Here is a 20,680-nt window from a genome sequence, read left to right on the forward strand (position 1 = left end):
CAGGCTGGTAACTATCACCAAATAGCATTACTCGATGCCACGGGGAAAATCTTCGCCGCTGAAGTGTTGGACCAACTTAAAAATTGGGCATTTTCTCAGGATCTAATCCCCTTATATGAGGCCGGCTTCAGGCCAAAGCACTCGGTTATTGATAACATTGCGATGTTACAAACAATCCTCGACAAATATGTTGTAGGAAAATCCCAACCGGTATACGCAGCATTCATCGATTTTTCTACCGCATTTGATCGAGTAGACAGACCATCTCTCTGGAAAAAACTGAGGAAGCTAAGAATCCCTGAACAATTATTACAAATCATAATTACACTGCATTCGCACACGTGGTGTCAAGTGCAAATGGGGTGTCTCCTAGCCCCTTTGTTATTCTCACTATATCTTAGTGATTTGCCTCACCAACTGCAACAAGTGCCAAGTCTGCCTCCAAAGATCGCAGCCCAAAACGTTCACGCCCTCCTATACGCAGACGATATCGTAGTGTTAGATCTCACGCCCTTTGGCCTGCAAAGACTTCTAGACACTTTGAACAAATACACTCAGTAAAACTTCTTAATCCCGAATCTCACTAAGACAAAAATAGTTTCCTTCTCAGGAAGAAAAAGAAGTACCAAATTCTGTTGGAGACTCGGCGCTGGAACAATAGAAGAGACTGAGGAATACACTTACCTGGGCAGGATTTTCACTAAGACATTAAAAAACAATTTACAGGTTAATAACCTGACTAGGAAATCCGAGGTGCATGCTGGAGCCCTTCAAAGACTATACGCGGCTTCAGGTAACAGACATTTTTCATCCCTCCTCAAAGTATATAGTACAAAGATACCTCCAGTTTTATCATTTGCTTTGCAATATATTCCAATAAAACAGTGGTCATTCCTGGACCCAAAAGAAGGGAAGATACTGAGGAAAATGCTGAAGGTATCACAATCCACCCCGGTGCAAGCTCTTCGCCTCGAATTCTCTATCACAAGTTCCAATTCAAGAGCTATCGCAAACGTCATCAGGTGGGCATATAACATGCTGCTCGCAAAAGGATGGAACTCTCCGTTCACTACTTAAAACCGAGACCTTCGACTGTGATGCTTCGAAACAAGTATTCTTCAGCAACATGTCCACTGCATTTAAACTAGCCGAGATCAATGTTAACCTGTTGCTCACGTGGAATCCATCACAACTGAAACTCTTTTTAAAATGTTTTACCCCCAGACTCAGTTATGATCTCGATTTTTCACACTGCGCCAAATTGACTCTGTCTAAAAGCTTCGCGGAAACAATTGCACCTAAGCAAGTGCAACAATACATAGACTTTAATCTTTCGCACAGCGCTAGGAGAACAATCATCCTGTTACGGCTTGGCATTTTACCAGTGCTAACCATAACATCAAGATGGCACCCAAATGGATCTTCATTATGTAACCTCTGCTACGGAGGGGAGCAGGATGTAGAACATCTTTTATTCACATGCCCTAACCCAAAAATAGTGGCAGCTAGGACAAAACATCTGTATCCTATATACATTAACTGCCGTATCACCACCGTAAAGGACTTGATCACAGTATGTAAATTTCCCCCTAATGAATTAGTTTGTTATAACTTTTATAAATTTTTAATACCTTTTTTAGCTTTGTATTAATATGAAATTCTAAAAGTATTTGTAACTGAATTTTACCGTACAAAATTTGTGGTCCTCAGTAGAGTACCAAAACAAATAAAATAAAACTTGAAACTTGAAACTTGAAATAGCGGTGCTTATGTTAAAGTTGTGTACAGATGTAAAAGGTTAGAATTGATTGTTTTGGAGCCACGGAGTTCATGTAGGATGTACAGAAGTGATTTAATGTGTCGTGTGAACTCGGATGTGATGTAGTTCACACTGACAGAAAGGGAAGTGATGACAGGAAGTTTTGACTGAATAAATAGATATTTTTCGTTTCAGGAATAATGTTCAGAATTGATTGCGGTAAGGCTGAATATGTAAAAGTGACAGATTTCAGATTTAACACAGATGGCCGTGCTCACGTTGGGTGTTTAGACAGCAGTGGGAGGTTTATTCCTGATGTCCAGTCGCAATTAGGGGTATGCTAGATGTACAGAGGTGATTTGATTCATCTTAGATGTTCGAAAGTGCTTGGGTTCAAGGTGAATGTCCACATATAAACCGAAGCACTTATACAGACTGCTACTATGAGAAGACAAGATAACTTTTAATAAGAGTAGGAAGCTAGTCACTCAAACAGGATAGGCCCTTTGTCACTATGGCAACGGTTCTTAACCTTTTGACTTTGGTGGACCCCAATTTGGGAGCTTGGAACTAAGTAATTTGAACCTTAAAACAGTGCACACAAATGCAGAATCAAGAATACATCAAACAAGTACAAATAATCAAATACGTTATTGAATAGATTATAAAAAAAGTACATCAATCGAAAAAATGTGTTTTGATGGGAAGGTTGGAGCTTTTCAAAGTTTGATTTTATTGCTAAATCTCAAAGTGAAATGCTGGACTTTAGAATAGAACGTTGTCTTTGTTGCTTCCAGTTCATGCTCTCTTCTTGTTGGCACATTCAAGAGCTTCATTGAGACGACCAATTGTCGTACTATATTCTGCTTGCTGTACTTGTGTTGCTCCAACGTATCAATCTAAAGATGCCAACTTAATTTTTAGCCTTCATTTTCAAATTCCTGACATTCACTGACCCCCACATGCATCAACCTATTTAGGAAGTACAAACGGTGCGAATCGGTAAATTCGGCCGTTTGCGCTTCCTAAATACGTTTTTGGGATGCATGAAACATTTTTTCAAAAATCGTTTTTTTTTTGCATTTCCTAAAAATGAGAATGCATTTAAGGAATCGCATTTGTGCGATTCCTTAAATGCAATGCATCATTTTTTTAAAAAATGCGAATTTTGAAATAGGAAGTGCAAATTAACACGAGGTTGACCCTCGTGTTAATTTGCGAAATTGTTTCAAAAAGCACAAAAATGCATTTTGAAAAGTGTCATGTTACAGACACACATGTCCTTAGGACATGTGTGTGTGAAACATGCACTTTAAAATACATTTCAGGGGTGCAGGGGGGGGGGTCCTTTGGACCCCCCTCTGCACCATTGCAATGCATCAACAAATTGCGATTTCCTAAAAAAAGAAATGCAAAACGGCATTGAGTCCTATGGGCCTCTAGGCCCATAGGAGTCAATGTAATGCCATTCCTTAATTGCGATTCGCAATTAAGGAATCGCAAATTCCGAAATTTAAAAAATCCTAAAAAAAATTAGGATTTCTTGATGCATAGGATTTTGCAATTCCTAAATAGCGATTCCTTCATTTTCGCTATTTAGGAAATGCAAAATCCTAGATTGATGCATGTGGCCGTGAGTGTTTTAAAATTTTCATTTTACTTTTATGGGTACATATACAATTAATCTTCTGTTATTATTTAAGTTTGTAAACAATCGCAGAGCTACTGAATAGATGTCTCACACTCCCTATGCATCCCTGAATGACAGGTTAAGAAACACTACACTAAGGGATTGGGTGCAACATTTTGATGGAAAAATGATTGTCTCATTTGCAGAACCTCTGTAGCCCATACTTTGCTCTCTTGGGGCCATATGTATCAAGCAAATTTCGACCTTTGCGAATGCTAATTTGCTAAATGGAGTGTATTAAACATTTTCGCAGCAAAATAAGGAATCGCAAAATTTGCCATTCCTTATTTTGCGATTGCACTTAAGGAATCGCAAATTTAGCGATTCCTTAAATGCAATGTATCAAATAAAAATTAATGCAAAAATGCCCATAAGGATTCGCAAATTACCGCCAACTTCTAGTTGGCGGTAAGTTGCGAATTCTTTTGAAAAAGCAATTTATTTAAAATCCAAAGGTGGCATATGATGCTCATACATGCCCTTAGGGCATGTATGTGCGCCATATGCCCACACATGTCATTTTCAGGGGTGCAGCAGGGTGTTCTTGTGACACCCCTGCACCCTTGAAAATATTCCTAAATTGTGATTAGCAAATTGCTAATCGCAAATTTCCCCTTCATTCCTATGGGCCTCCTGGTCCATAGAAAATGAATGGGAAATTTGCGATTAGCAATTTGCTAATCGCAATTTAGGAATGTTAAGGAATCGCCAAGAAGAAGCGATTTCCTACATACATACAGTTTTGCGATTTCTAAATAGCGATTCCTTAAAATTCGCTATTTAGACATCGCAAATGGTGAGGATGATACATATGGCCCTTGAAAACCATATGCAAATACCAATGTCATTCACCGTTCACTTTCTCCAAATATTGCAAACTTTGATAACTGAATGTGAGAATCCTAATTGTAGTAATCAAGTAGCTAGTATTTTAAGTAACTATGCCTGTAGAGACTGGAAGGCCCTCTTAAGTAAAAGAGGTATCTCCCCGGTGCTTGATCTTGAGGGCTGTTTCTCGACAGATAAGCAGGTGGAGGAAAATGATGTGACCCTACACTCACAGATCACTTGTACACTGTATTTAAATGCCCCACTAAAAAATCATAAGAGAGCGGGCAGACCTTCGGCCCCTTGGTTCAACGATAAATTTAAAAAACTGAAACTAGACTGTAAGCAGGCGGAGAGGAAGTGGAGAAGGGCGTATGATGACAAGGATAAATATCATGGAAAAGTGCGATTATTGGCTACAAAAAATAAATAAATAATGCTAAAGCAGATTACTTTTCCTTTTTTTTTTTTAAATGTTTTTATTCAGTTCTTGGCAGTTCATTCATAACAATCATTACAGAAAATCAAAAAAACAGAATGATAAGCTGAACAAAAAAAAAAAAAAAAAAAATTACAACAATATAGCATCCTCTCAAGAAAGAATAAAGCCTGAAAGAAGAAATTTCATAGCAAAAAACATACATAGAGATTTAATCAAAATACGTCCCCCATATTTTTTCAAATTTACGGAGTCCCCCAATCCTTTGTGCATATTTAAGTTCACTTTTCCTTACTCTCCTCATTTTCTCATACCATTCATCCAAAGAGGGTACTACATCTGTTTTCCAATACTTAAGAATCAGTGATCTGGCCACCGCTACAATAATATATACCAGTTTTACTAGTGACTCAACCAGATTAAGTTCTGGATCAATACCAAATATAATCAGTCTTTCATAATTAATAATCGTACATTGCATATGAAGTGAAAGCAAAGAAAAAATGCCCTCCCAGAAGGCCCCAATTCGGGGGCATAAGGCTACTATATGAGACCAATTAGCCAAATCTGGTCGAGAACATCTAAAACAGTTGGGAGATGAATTACTAAACATTCTGGCAATGACTGCAGGTGTATAATATAGCAGCCATTTACTAAAAAACAGCATTCGCCTCCAGTTAGCGCCTCTCAATACCGAGAAATTAAACTTATTTAATGTTTTCCACATATTGACTGTTAAGTAGAGACTTTCATGTTTCTGCCATTTTTTAGTTGCTTTAGTACTCAGATCCTCCTCTCTACTCTGTGCTAGGACTCTTCTCCATTTTCCTGGTTTCATAAATAGTGAAGACCAAAAGAGATCATTGGATAAATCTGAGGCTTGACTGATCTGTACTAAATCAGTTTGAACAAAAACTTTATATAGTAGATTATAAGAACCCATAAGAAGAAAATTTCCCCCAGTTAGAGAAAGCATCTCGGTAGGAGTTAGCCAAGCTTCATTTTCCACGAAATTCAGTAGTGATGTAAACCCCAGTCTGACCCAGTTTTGTACAATTTCTGGCCCCATTTTAATACCAAAACCTAAAATAGCATCACTAAATGGAGTTTTTAAACTAAAGAGAGGAAGTGAGTATCTCTTCAACATGGCATCTCGTTTTTTAAAAAACCAATTTAAAACCTTGTATCGGACTAGTTTAGGAGATTTAGGTATGGGTGATGGAGAAGAGATTTTGGCTTCTTTGCATATTGTTTCAAAAAAGAAATTTATAAACAGTACTTGACTTGACATTGGATGTTTGAATCTTGAGAGATACTGTGCAAAATAAGCAAAGTAGTAATCTCTAAGGTTTGGGAGACCGAGACCTCCTTGTTCTTTTTCTTCGTATAGAGTATTTATGGCAATTCGAGGTGTCTTTTTAGCCCAGACAAAAGCTGAGAACATCGATTCGATTTTCGAAAAGAAAAAGCCCGGTAATGAACATGGGATAGTGGAAAACAAAAAATTAAATAGGGGGAGAACCGACATCTTAATTAATGCCACCCGGCCTAGAATGGACAAAGGTAGGGTATTCCATCGTGAAAACAGATCGCGAACTTTTTTTATTAAGGGTTCAAAATTCAAAAAGTACAATTCACTTACAGATGGCATAAAATAGACACCCAAGTATCTTTTGGGTCTATTATTAATACAGTTTTGAAAATCCGGGTATAGTTTGGGGGTTATACTACCACAAATTAAGATCTCGGTTTTCCTCCTATTGATTCGACACCCTCCAAGTGCTTCAAATTCAGCAAAAACAGAAAGAGCCTGTGCTTGCGAATGCATCTCCGGTTTAAGAAGAAGCATTATGTCATCTGCATATAATTTGATTTTATCCATAGAGGCCATAGGTGGAAGGATATCTATAGAATTCCGGATTGCCGCCGCCAGTGGTTCTATGAAGAAGGCAAAGAGAACAGGGGACAATGGACAACCCTGCCTTGTCCCTCTTTGCACTGAAATTGAACCCACCATGGATTTGTTAATAAGCACATGGGCTTTTGCACCGTGATACAGATTTTTGACTAAGGTTATAATTTGTGAGGGGATTCCAAAAAATTGTAAAATAAGAAAAAGTGTATCCCAGACCACCAAATCAAAAGCCTTTTCTGCATCTAAAAGAAAAACTAAAGCCGGCACCTTACATGTTTCAAAATAATCTAAGGCCTCAACCAAATAGTGAGTATTAGTGATGAGTTGTCGACCTGAGATAAAACCATTTTGGTCTGAATGAATCAGTTGCGAAGAAATATGATTAAAACGTAATGAGAGTAATTTAGTAATGATTTTATAGTCCGAATTTAACAAAGTAACGGGTCTATATGAGTTAGGATCATTTGCTTCCTTCCCTTTTTTCAAAAAACTAACCACAGTCCCATCATAGAATGATGGTGGGATTGAGCCACCTTCCAACATGGAATTGGATAATAAAAGTAATAGTTTAGATAGGGAGGTGAAAAATATAACAAAGAATTCTGCAGGGAAACCGTCTGGTCCACATGCCTTACCATGTGGCAGAGATTTAACTACAGCTTTTAGTTCATCCTCCGAAAATGAAGATGCCATTGCTGCTTGGTCCATCTGAGAGAGAGTGGGAAGATTATGCTTGTCTAAAAAATTGTTTAATCTGTTTTGATCCGTAATATGGTACGAAGTATAAATTTTCTCGTAGTGAGACAACATAATCTGTCCTATCTCTGCTGCATCTGAGGTATCAGTATCATTAATTGGAGATTTAAGAGAATGAATTAGATTAGCTGCCGCTTGTTCTCTGACCTGCCATGCCAGAAATTTACCCGTAAAATTGCTGTGTTCGTATGTTTTTTGGGCTTGCCTACAGAAAATTTCCTCACTTCTCTCAAAATAATGTGAGCTCAGTTCACGTTTTGCAGCATTTAATTCATTGTTTAGCCTGGCAGATGGATTATGATACATTTGTTCTACCACATCCTGGATATTCTTCTGTAGTAAATTCTTTGTATCCCTAAAAGCAGCTGATTCCCGCGCATCCCTTCCAATAGCAATCCCCCTGATAAACGCCTTAAGTGAGTCCCATACCACATGAATAGGAGCAGTTCCCATATTTCGTTCAATAAAGTCATTAATCTCATTTTTCAATAGGGTCACCCATGTTACATCAGCCAGGTATGATTTATTAAACACCCAGCGTTTTACCGCATTTGTGCTCTCCTCAAATATCAATTCTAATGCTAACAATGCATGGTCGGAGAAGCCGTTATGTAGAATTCTTTGATAGCTATTCTTAAATTTTGAGGAGGTCAGGAAAAAATCGATACGAGAAAATGACCTATGTCTTCCCGACCAACACGTATACTCTCTTTTATGGGGATTTATAGATCGCCACGGATCAACAAGATCTAAAGTCCTTACGTTATTCGAAATGGACTTAAATGCTTTAGGTTTCAATTGTTTTTTACCACCCGTGCTAGAATCTAAGTTCAGGTCCATAAGTATATTAAAGTCCCCCCCAATCACAATATCTCCTCCAACCAACAAAAGAGACTGAAACATTTCCTCATAGATTTCCGACTTATCGTTAATTGGAGCATAAAAGCTTACAAATGTGATAGGGGAAGGCCTATTCTTGAATTTACATGTTGCCCAACACCATCGACCCCGGCTCCCTGCCTTGGATTGCAAAATCTCTAACTCCATATTCTTATTAATGAATAGTGCGACTCCCCTTTGTGACTCAGAAAAAAAGGAGAACCCCCGATACGAGGCCCACCCTTTAAACATAGAAAAATGGTCAACTTTTGAAAGAGGGATGTGTGTTTCTTGAAAGAGAATAACTGCAGGATTTTCAGTTAAGACCCATTTCTCTATTGCCCGCATTTTTTTTTTATTATTGAGACCGTTCACGTTGAACGAAACAATTTTTATACCATTTTTAACCATTCTAATAGTGTTTACTAAAGTTTTCTAAAAAGATTACTCCTTCTTTGCATATCATACCCTTTTTTTTTAAACAAAGTACACTCGGTTCTGAGAACATCAAAAAAACTACTTGTATCTTCAGCAAGCAGACCAAAAAGTAAACAAAAAAAACCAAAACAAATTGTGCCAAGAACTGTATTTTTTTACTATTTTCACCCCCCTCCCTCTTTCTCCATCTGTGGCACCCTCCTCGCTCTACCTCCCTCCTCCCACGCACGCCACAGGAACCTCTCCCTTCCATTTGAGGTGTCGTGTTGATACACCTTTTCAACCTTCCTGCCCTGTCCTACCCCCACCCCAACATAGTGTATGAAATACATCATCCAGTGGAGAGAAAAAACGATTGAAAAGAAAACCCGAATATCTCATGCAAGTATTCTATCTTCTGTCCGAATTTAGCCATTTTGAATTCCATGTAATAGCTCCTGTGCTGCCTCTACATCTGATAGCATATAGAATTTACCTTTAAAGAGCACTCTAAGTTTTGACTGCTGAGCTATCATTGCTTGTGCCCCATGGGCTTTGAAAAGATGAAGAATTTTAACGAATTCTTTCCTTCGTCTTGCTGCTGCTGCAGACATATCTGAGAAAATCCGGCATTTTACTGTGGCATTCACCGGAAACTGTCTCTGTCGAATTGCTCTGGATAGAATTTGCTCCTTAACCCTAACATCGGCAAAGTTAAGGAGGATAGTCCGAGGTAGCGTGGAGTTTGAGGGGAGGTGTGCAGGAACTCGGTGGGCTCTGGTGATCATTAAATCTCCTTTGTGTTCCGGAATCACCCCCTGTTGGAGAAATGTAGAAACCCATTGAAGCATATCTGACCCCTCAATTCCTTCGGGGACCCCCACTATGCGTAGGTTGGATCTCCTATTGTAATTCTCCAAATCATCCAGCTTATTCTCCAGAGCCCTAGAAGTTTTGGATACGTCTACAGTTTCTTTCTTTACTGCAACCATTTGATCCTCAAGAGAGGAAATCCTTTCCTCTGCTTCCGTTAGACGAGCTGGAAAAGTGGACACTAGCTCTTCAATTTTATCCATTTTATCCAACCTCTGATGGATTGCAGACAGCTCCACTTTTTGTGATCTCTTGATCTCTCTTAGTTCATCCAATATTAAGTTTAGCATGTCTTTTACGGACATCTTCATCTCTCCTTCTGTTTCCGTATCCATCTCTAGTACAGGGGCCGAGGAGCCTGCCACCTCTGCAACTAGATTTCTATCAGATACAGATGAAGATTGGGATACTGTACTCATTAAATCCTCTTTTCCTAAAGCACCAGAGTTCAGTGAATCAACAGTTGAAGTGAATACTGCTGAGCCAAGTTGTGCAGACGAAGCTGAAATTATAGAGGAGCTAACTGCCAGACTTGAATCCCTTGTACAAACTGTATGATTCTGGGTTATTGCCACATTTGCAACAGTTTCCGAGGTCATATTGTTGGGCACAAGCGAAGGAGTTTTTTTAACAAACAGGGGAAATTGTTTGGGCGGAGGGGGTGGTTGTGCGAGAGGCTGAGGAGAAGCAAGAGTATCGGATTTATCACCATTCTGGAAATCGGCAACTTTGTCCCCCATACTCAGCTGCAATAGATCTTCTGTTAATACATCCTCTGTCTCTGAGCAGTCCGATGAATGCACTGAATCCACCGCCTTTATAATGCCTCCATCTGTTAATTTAGCCAAAGCCTCAGCCTCTTTTGCCTGCTGTCGGCGTTGCTTTGCTTTGCGCGCATTTAAAATCTTCCCCATACCAGCAGTAGCTCAGTAGCTCGATTCTTCACGGGTTAAAGATATTGCAGAGATTGCAGAGACTTACAAAAAACCCCTTTGACTTCTGTTTCCCTTCAAGCAACAGTATAAATGTTTTTAAGTAGACTTACAAGCTCTTGTGCACACAGCTTGTGTACACCTATATCCACCTGGTTAATCCTACTCCTCTGCTTTTCTGTTCCTTTTAATTTTCTACAAACTTTCGATATTCAGTGTTCTTTTCCAAACGATAGCTCCTTTAAGTATTTTTAGGAAAGTCCAGCCACTGCCACTGCTGACTGCTGACACAAAACAAAACAAAGTGTGCCTTCTCTGCTCCTTTCGTATTTCACAATCTTTAACAGTTTTAGACAATCTTCGTATGTATTCCTCTCAAAAATGCTAAGAGTTTTCAGTAGGAGCCACCATTCACTTCCTCAAAGAGGCGGCATAATGATCTCAGCCTAATTCAGCCCTGCTCCGCAGCTCGAGTCAGGGCATTTGTAAGAAAAAAAAGGAAAAAACCATCATCAAATCGCAATTACTTTACCAAAGCGAAAGTGTTTAAACGAGAGCAGCCAGCTTCTAGTTGCTGACACAGTGCACAGCGTGTCTCCTCTGCTCCTACCGCGTTTTTCACAGATGCAGCTGTAAGCTCCTCTCAGAATGCTTGCAGCCGGTTTAGTAAACAGAAAAATGTATAGCGTCCCAAAAACGAGTATGTTGATGTATCAAGTGCTCCTAGATACTTTTTACTCCACTCCGAAATTGTGATTTTTCCAAACCGAGCCTCAGAAAAAGTTTAAGTCACTGCAGCGCTGTAAAGCGTTTACACAGAAATAGCAAACAGCTCCCAATAAAGATTAATTGCCGTACTCAGTGCGTGACTAATAACAAGTTCAACATTTGTTGTCAAAGATGCCACTGACTATCGCGTTTGCTTCCAAAAATCTACAATGAAAAGGAATGCCCCGCAGGCCAACTGATGCAAGTAGATGTCGGCGCCTTCGAGCGCTTCTGAAACTTCCAGTGTCTTAATTTAGAAAAAATGTCACTCTCCGATGAAAACACGGCATACACCCGGCATGCACTTTCCACCAAACTGCATTCTTTTGGGAGAATATACCTTGGGAGAAGCGCTTCCTTCCTTCGTGGTTTTCACTACATCCGAAGCTCCTGCATCAAACAGCGCCCCAGCGCTCACAGCGTGCCACAAATACAGCGTATATCCTCGCTGCACCGCAATCAGATCAAACGCCGCAGGCACCGCAGAAACGCCATGAATCCACCTCCAGCGCCATCACCCTCGAGGAGCAGAGGGAGGGGGAGGAGCAAGGAACAGGAAGCCCAGGTGCTACGTGGAGGCGTGGAACTCCACCGTAGCAGTTCACCGCATTTCTTGCAGATTACTTTTCCAACGATATTCTGAATGCTCGTAATAAAACCAGAAGCATTTTTAAAATAATGAATCATTTGATCAGTCCTGACTGTGCCAAGGATCAGATTCCCCCCCAAAAAGACCCCTGTGATAGTCTTGTGAGGTTTTTCAGTGACAAAATTAAAACTATCATTGACGACCTCTGTGGGGATTTCCTGCAAGTTGAGTTAGAAGACCTAGAGGTCAGTGGTTTTAGTAGCAGTGATTCGATTGGAATAAATAAAATAACTAGAGGAAAAGAGACCCAGCTTAATAATACCTTAAATGATTTTGAGATACTGTCAGTGGATGATTTTGATAAAGCAGTCTGAGGTACTCTTCCGAATCACCTTTGGACCCTCTGCCACAGAAAAATTTGGAAGGAGTTTGGAGCTGAGCTGTTCCCTACACTCCGGCGTATTTGCAATCAGTCCCTTATTAGCTGAGTGGTACCGACCTGTTGGAAACAGGCATTGGTGACACCTCTTTTAAAGAAGTCTACATTGGACCCAGCCTGCCCTAAAAATTATAGGCCGATCTCCCTGTTGCCTTACCCTGCAAAGATCGTAGAAAGTGTGATTAGCAGATCTCTCGCAAAATATTTGGAAACCAATAAAATCTTAGAGGATGTGCAATTTGGATTTCGTCCTGTTCATGGCACTGAGACTGCCTTGGTGACCCTGATGGATGAGCTGTGGATGCGTGCAAACAGAGGTCAAGCAGCAGTTCTTATTCTGCTTGACCTGTCTGCCGCATTTAACACAGTCAACCATGCTATCCTGTTGAGGAGGCTCAGGGAGGTGGGAATAGCAGGTATGGCCTTGAGCTGGTTTCAATCCTTCCTCTCAGAGAGGAGACAAGCGGTGGCCCTCCCCCTACCAGTCTGACTTTATTAACTTCACGCATGGCGTGCCTCAGGGCTCTGCAATTAGCCAGATTTTATTTAATATCTACATGAAACCTCTGATTGCTGTCATAAGGGTGCATAACATTAAGATCGGAAATTATGCTGATGACACTCAACTGATTCTCTTCCTAGAGGAAGAACAGTCTACATCTCTGGAAGTGTTTCATTATTGCCTGCGAGCCACAGCTCAGTGGCTGAGGGAGAACTCATTGCAATTTAATGCGGATAAAACCGAGGTTCTCTACTGCTCAGTGGAGAAGGTTCCACTAGCACTGCCCGTAAATGTTTGGCCTCTAGCTACATCCACTGCACTGAGGCCTGCTGAGAAGGTACGAAATCTGGGCATCATGTTCAATAACAAACTGACGTTGGAGTCACAGGTTAACAAAACTGTGGGAAGCTGTTTCTCTATTATTAAAGTTTTGCGGAAGATTTTTCCTCTGCTGCCTAATCATGCATGAGTGCTGGTAGTACAAAGTACTATATTAAGCAGATTGGATTATTGTAATGCACTGTTGTTGGAGTCCCCGAGATATCTAATAGATAGGCTCCAGAGGATTTAGTCAACAGCAGCCAAGCTAGCCTTGGGGAGGTCCAGACGTCACTCCACTTCGTCGGCTTTGGCAGAGCTGCACTGGCTCCCGATAATGTAAAGAATTATGTTCAAATCCCTCTGCATAGTCTTCAAGGCCGTGCATGGGTTTGGACCAGTACCTATGCAGAGGAAGTTTGCTTGGTATGTACTGAGAGAAGCCTTCGCTCCCCCTTGGCTAGATTGGTTAAACTACCAAGATTCAACAAAACGAAATCTGATGGCAGAGCCTTCAGTGTCTCGGCAGCTCAATTATGGAATAAACTCCCACTAGAGTTGAGACAACTGAGGGATCTTCTCCCTTTCAGGAAGAGACTAAAAACTTGGCTCTTCCCCAATGCATAACCTGTTACCAGTTTCCCGTGTAGCATTACTCTTAACGTGCACTTTGATGTCAGCGCTAGGATGCCTGTTAGGTGATAGAGTGCTTTATAAATGAGATAAATAAATACAAATAAATAAATAAAAATATTATGATGTTCTGTCTCAATTTAAGGATTATTTAGTGACCTTACTGTTTCATTCCCCTCTCTTACTGCTATGTGTTTTCTATCCCATGGGTATTTCTGAGCTGTACGTCTGACTTTCGTTTTTTTTCTTTTTTGCAGCGAGTCGCTTCAGAAGTTTGCACCAAATTTTACAGTTTTAATCAAGAACAATATCCACTTCCCGCAGTTTGGATTCGCTAAGTAAGTACATATTGCTTATTAGCTTGGTGGAAGACCGGATAGTTGTGTTAACAGTAGGCTTCAAGTGAGAGAATTGATGGCTCAGCTCCAAAGTCAAAGGCTAGTGGGATTAGCCACAGCATAAAATTGATTAGAACATACAACCTGGGATCTCCCTTTGAGACAAATGAGAGGAAAAATCAAGGTTCATGTTAAGTTTCAAAAATTCAGAATTCAGTGTTTATCTTTCTGCCTTTCCTGATACATTTTAGAACATTCTATTCTCTATGGGTGGAATTTTTGTTCAGCATAATAGAGCTTCTGCCTTGGCTTATACCATTAACTAAAGCCCCTCTCCCTCATTATAGTGCCTTGTCTGCAGCTTGGCGCTATACCTCGAGAGAGGGCCTTTAATGACTGGTATAGCCTGAGATAGAACAGCTATAATGCTTGCCTAAAACACTGGAATGCTAACAGCTCCAAGAGAGACAGGTGCTGGGAACACAGGGAGAAGCTTCCAAGAGTCTCTGGGACTTGTAATCCCAGTGTCTCTTAAGAAATTAATTAAGACATTCCATCCTCATGGTGCAGAATGTCCTGCTTACTGATTAGTAATTTCCATTACTCTTAGTCCTACTCGTCCTCATCCCAGTCATTGCTTATTCAGTGAAGCCCACTTTGGGACACGAATACTCCAGGAAAATGCTGTCAATGCAAGTTCCGAACACATTTAACTTGGGGCAGTCAAAACAAACGTTTCACAACCCTAATCCTCAGTATTACACCCGAAGATAAAGAGCTCTGTCTATAAGAATATCCTCTCTGGTCTATGACCAAGAGATCTCAGGACCCCGATGTGTGTTGGCAAAGTGTCTTCCTTGTAGTGTCCTGCTTTTGGCATTGGGTGCTTTTTTATTTAAAAAATTAAAATCTAGTTTGCTCTAATAACTACTCAGACATGCCAGTTCTGACTGTTTTTTTTTAATCAATGGTCCGGAATGATTCACTCAGCAGATTCTCCATCAATAGCTGAAGCAAAACATCACCATCTTTTTCAAAAAAGGAGGGGAAAGGATCTCTGCGGCCAGGTATCCTCAGCCCCACACCAGCAGGTGTTGATATAGAAACCTCGATCAACTCCTTTGGTCACTTTCTAATCTGTGACTAGTGTAATCTCTGACAAGTATTTTTATCCCTGTACCTACTCACTCTGGTGGTCTGTAGCCAGAATGAGTTGACTCTCACAAAGAGAAAACAGCACCTTGTGGGAATCAACCACATCATTTTGTGTGGAGAGAATTGTATTGCATATTATGATTAGATTGTATTTTATACACAGTTCTATCAATGATTTATACATTTTATTTGACTTATGCTTATTTTGCGCAGTAATGCAAATGTCGTTTTTTGATATAATGCTTACTAATGGGGTTAGTCCATTAATAAGTGTTTCCAAACAGTACAGATAATTTATTTTAAGTATAGGTTAATTATCATTTTGCCCATGATCAACTAATGTGGTTAAAGTGAGACTCATGTTTTTACTTTTGTGGTTTCTTCTTTGTTCGTGTTCTTAGTGACTACTCTGTGTTCATGTGATTGCAATGTTCATCCTCTGTGCTTTCCTGTGTATTGTGTTTTCAGATTGTTATGCATTTTTTATTTTTGTGTTTCTTCATCATGTATGTATTAAATCTGTATTTTGGATGGACAAGGGGTTGGTGAGAATGTGTGTTAAAGTTAGGGCATGTATGTCAATGTGACAGCATGTGTGCTATGTGGGTGAACGAGAAGGACAATGGTGACTGTGCTATTATGTTAAGGGTAGGCCTGTAAATATGTTAAACATTACAATATTTAACCATATGAGATGTATTTGTGAAGTAAATACTCCTAGTAAGAGGTGCAAATGCAAACGATTGGAAACCCTAGGCTGTCTGTCTTTCTTCTTGCAGTGCATGGAGAGAATGTTATTCAGTCACAAGGCTTTCTCAATCCCTGATTTGGCTGCTGAATTGGCCAAGAGTGTGCAAACCAATGCTAATTGAGGTAAAGGGCTTCTTTGAAGCTTATAGCCCCATGAACAAGTGGGCTGGGACAACCAGTTTACACTGCCACAAACCACGACTACACTCCAATCACTGTTGATCACTTTTCCTTTCAGAAGGAATTCCATTGATGACCAAGAATTCAATAACCTCATCCTCCGTCCCTTTGTCAAATTAGGAACCTCTCCTGTCGCCATGAATGCTTCACTAGTATGGGCCTCAAAATAGATGGACTGGTAAATGGTCTGGAATGTATGTGCCCTCTGAGGCACATATGCAGAGGGTATTGGTAACTCCAAGGGTGGGGAAAATCTGGGTTGTTACCAGTTGGACCCTGAAGGTCCACTAAGAAATGAGGATTTACTGCAGAATCATTAATTACTTTGTTCCAATTCCCCTGGCAATTCCTCATTTTGGACCAGGCTATGCTTTTAGCAGCTGAAATCTCTAGGTGGAAGGTAAGCAATCCTTGGTATTGAACGAATCTTATATTTCCAATGGGGCTGGTAACAGCAGTCAGTGGCCCCATCTGAATTATGTGGCTGCTCATAATGAGGACGTATGCATATAGTTGAGGAATAATTGCATGCTTGTTGAATCTATTTTTTCATTGTGCCTACGCATCAATGGGATTAACAATGCAAATTTGTGTGTCTTGCCACACTGAGCAGCAAGTGCATGTTAAGATGGTATGAGTCTTTGCGTTTGTTTTCACCCTTAACTGCATGTCCATGAGTTGTGTATATGTATCTACATGCTTAACGTTGCAGCAGCATTGTGTGCGTTTTCAGGGGTAATATTCAGGATCACAATGGCCACCACCTTAAAAACTGCATCTTCCATCCCGTCACCGACCTCTACTGCCCAATCTTCAGGTTGGGCTTCATTGTGGAGCAGGCAGGCGAGAACTTCACAGAGCTTGCCTACAAGGTAAATGTATATGTAATACCACCAGAAATACCTCATAACTTAAACAAATAACCTTTGGTAGACTTAGAAACCAAACCAGGAAACCAAAAAACATTCGCAGACTCACAGCAAGTTTGGGGAACTTAAAACTGCTAAATATTCAAAATCATTTGTTTTTATACTGCTAAATGTTCACACAGCAGGAAAGCAAACCTATCAAAAAACTAAAAGCATACTTGTAGAGTTCCCAAAGAAATGTATAAACTATGTCAAATACTACAGATATTGTGCTACTACATAATCTAAACCAGGTACCCCTAAAGTCACTTAACATTACTAGGCTTTGGCAGTACACCAACTGTATCTTAAAACCAATACACAATTGTAAATCAGGAGAACAATCTCAAGGTGACCCAAAAGCCAATTATCATTAGCAGGGTCAAATTGCAAACCCCAGGAAATTAAGACCTATTAATTATGGTGGGCAAAGAGAGTAAACATGATTAACTCTAAAACCACTTTTCATGATAAATTAAATCTCTATAATCATTTAACTACTAGACAACATTGTCTTTAAGAACAGTACCAAGGAAATTCTGAAAACACTCAACATTTATCCTGTAAGAGATTAGGCTAAACATAAAATGATTTAGGACAGAGATTACCCAAGTAACCCATATAACACCCCATAATGGATGGGCCAATTTCAGGCCCATCTCCTTGTTACCAGGAGTTAGTAAGATCGCCGAGAGGTTGGCGAACCATCGGTTATCCAACTTCCTTGAGGAGAATGGCCGGTTGAGGGACTCCCAGACGGGATTTCGACCGGGTCATGGAACTGACACGGCTCTGCTAGCAGTGGTAGAGGAGGCCAGAAGCACTTTGGACGCAGGGGGGTCAGTGGCAGTGATCCTCCTGGACCTCAGTGCGGCCTTCGATACCGTCAACCATGGGGTGCTGATACAACGTCTAGCTGAGTCCGGTGTCACAGGAGTGGCCCTGGAATGGCCCTGGAATGGTTGGCCTCCTTTCTGGAGGGGCGTACCTTCGAGGTTTGGGAAGGAAACGCAAAATCCCCTCCCCTCCCACTTCACTGCGGGGTGCCCCAGGGCTCATCCCTGAGCCCCGCGTTATTTAACGTGTAGATGGCACCCCTGGAGGGTGTGGTGTCTCCGTTTGGCTTTAAGACCATAAGCTATGCGGATGACACCCAGCTTGTGGTGAGTCTGACACAGCTGGAGAAACAGCCTGAGACTCTCCATTCATGCTTGAGAGAGGTGTTTGATTGGATGTCCAGGTCATCGCTCAAATTGAACGGATCAAAAACTGAGCTGATGATCTTGGGCCAGTCAAGTTTTGCCCTCTCGCCGAGCAGCTGGCCCAACTGCATGGGCACCCCGCCCGACCCAAAGAAGGAGATTAAGAGCCTGGGGGTCTGGCTGGAGCCGGATTTGTCCTTTAGGACACACGCCAAGAAGACCGCTGGCGTGTGTTATGGAATGCTCCGGTCGGCCCGTAAGGTTCTCCCCCTGCTGCCAGAACTCTCCCGGAAGCTGTGAGTCCAAGGCTTAATCATCTCACGCCTGGACTACAGTAATGCGCTCTTTCTCGGAGCGCCAGAGTCAACGTTTAAGATCCTGCAACAAGTGCAGAACGCAGCAGCCTTGCTGCGGAACGTTCCGGCCAGGCAGTCAGCCAGGCCTGCTTTAAGAGCACTCCATTGGCTCCCTGTCAGAGAGAGAGTTACCTTTAAGGCCCTCTGCATCGCCCACAAGAGCATACAGGGGAAAGGACCAGCTATTCTGAAGGACATGATTCGGCCCTATAAGCCCACAAGAGCTTTACGCTCTGACAACAAACACCTCCTTCCGACAAAGAGAATTAGGAGAGCCCGTTCAGGGGCAGGAGTTTTTCTATCCATACAGCGCGCGCCTGGAACTCCCTCCCACTCTCACTGCGCTCCGAACCAAACCTTCTCAGATTCCGGAAACATCTGAAAACGTATCTTTTTCCAGAATAATTGTAGCTCCTCTGCCCTCTATTAGTAGCCTGCTCTTGGTTTCTATAAGCGCTGGGATGCCCCTGGGTAACCGTGCGCGGTACAAAATTCAATAATAATAATAATAATAATATAATAAATTAATTTTACAAGGCTGCAAACGTAAATGTAAAGTATTTGTAGAGCGCACTGCTACCAAGCGGTTTCGTGGCGCTATTACTCATACCGCTGTGGAACCCTTCCTGGCTTTCCCTGTGAAGTGTCCACTCCTGGGCACCCCCAGGGTGAAGCCAGGCATCCTAGCACTGTTGGGGCCGTTGTGGAGATTAAGCAAGCTATTGCCCAGAGTTGCAGCGTGGGACCCATGATTGGAATAGGCACTGAGGCGAGAATATCAGGTCCAAGGAATTTTTGAGCCCGAGACCCACCGAGGTGGGGATCGAACCCTGGTCCCAGGCTAGAGCTCTGCATCAAGGTCTGCCACTCTAACCATTGAGCCACACTTCTTCACAACCTAAGGAAAGCTTAAAAGTACTGAATAGTCAAACACTATGGGGTTTACCTAGCAGAAACCCTTAAATCAATTAACAACAACATATTGGAAGAGCAAACCCAAGAAACCTAAAATAATGTAAAGCTTGTACACTGGGAGAAGAAACATGCATGAATAAACTGCATGGAACATAAAAAAGCAACATAATGTGATAGTTTAATAGAGAGAATTGAATGAAAATAACTTAAAATGGTAGACTGGGAGGGCAAAACCAAGGGAACACAAAACCACTTAAACACAATTGATATCATGGATTTTAAGACTGGTTAAGCAAAACCAGGGAACCTCAAAACCACATAACAGACAGTTATAGCAAACCACTAGAGAAAATAACTTAACAACATACACTTGAAAAGCAAAACCAGGAAACGTTAAAGCCAATTGACATTAATAGACTTAATAGTCTGGAAGAGTACAAATGAAACTGTATAACCAATTCATATCGAAGGATTCGGAAAGCATATCTAAGGAACTTAAAGCCATTTTTTGACAGCATACTAGAAAAGTAAACTCAAATAAATACTAAGACCACAAACATTCACAGACTATGAAAGTAAACTTTAAAAAATCTAAAATTCAAATAACATTGATAATCCGGAAGAGCAAAACTAGTTAAGTGCTGAAACTACATAAAGCATATTGGAGTAGAGCCATAGTCAAAGATTCCAGCGATGAGTTATCAGCTGGGGAACTGTGATGAAATCTCAGATTGGGGAAATTAACCTGGTCCAAACATTGAGATACAGGGAGGGCAAACGCAAGAAGGGCCCATTCAGCATTCATAAATTGTGGAAAGCAGATACAAATTAGCTCCATACACATGACACACTGACTCTACACCTCTGAAAGATATCAGGAAGACAACCCAAACAAACCAAATTATTACATACTTGTCATAATAGAAGTGCCTGGGAAAGATCAAACATTTCCTGACTTAGCCACAACTTTTTGATTTACCTTACTTATAATTTCCCTTCTATAATTTGTTTACATATTTTGTGTTTATTATGAAATTATGTTTGTACTGTTCTTTGATATTTACTCCATTCGGTAAGGAGTAAAATGCTTTAAAACATTATAAAACATTTAGTGAATGGAAGAGTATCTGGAATGAGGG

The 20,680-nt window shown here is 40.8% G+C and overlaps 1 protein-coding gene across 1 annotated transcript in view; it reads left to right on the top strand.

Moving 5' to 3' along the window:
- P2RX2 (purinergic receptor P2X 2) overlaps positions 1-20,680 on the top strand; it is a 223,623-nt gene that overhangs the window by 126,419 nt on the left and 76,524 nt on the right. The window contains exons 6-7 of the mRNA XM_086943186.1: positions 13,995-14,075; positions 16,894-17,032. Coding sequence (XP_086799312.1) covers positions 13,995-14,075; positions 16,894-17,032 — 220 coding nt within the window. The remainder of the gene's footprint in view (positions 1-13,994; positions 14,076-16,893; positions 17,033-20,680) is intronic.

The sequence above is a fragment of the Lissotriton vulgaris genome, chromosome 11, assembly GCF_964263255.1.
Source record: "Lissotriton vulgaris chromosome 11, aLisVul1.2, whole genome shotgun sequence".
In the NCBI taxonomy this organism is placed as follows: domain Eukaryota; kingdom Metazoa; phylum Chordata; class Amphibia; order Caudata; family Salamandridae; genus Lissotriton; species Lissotriton vulgaris.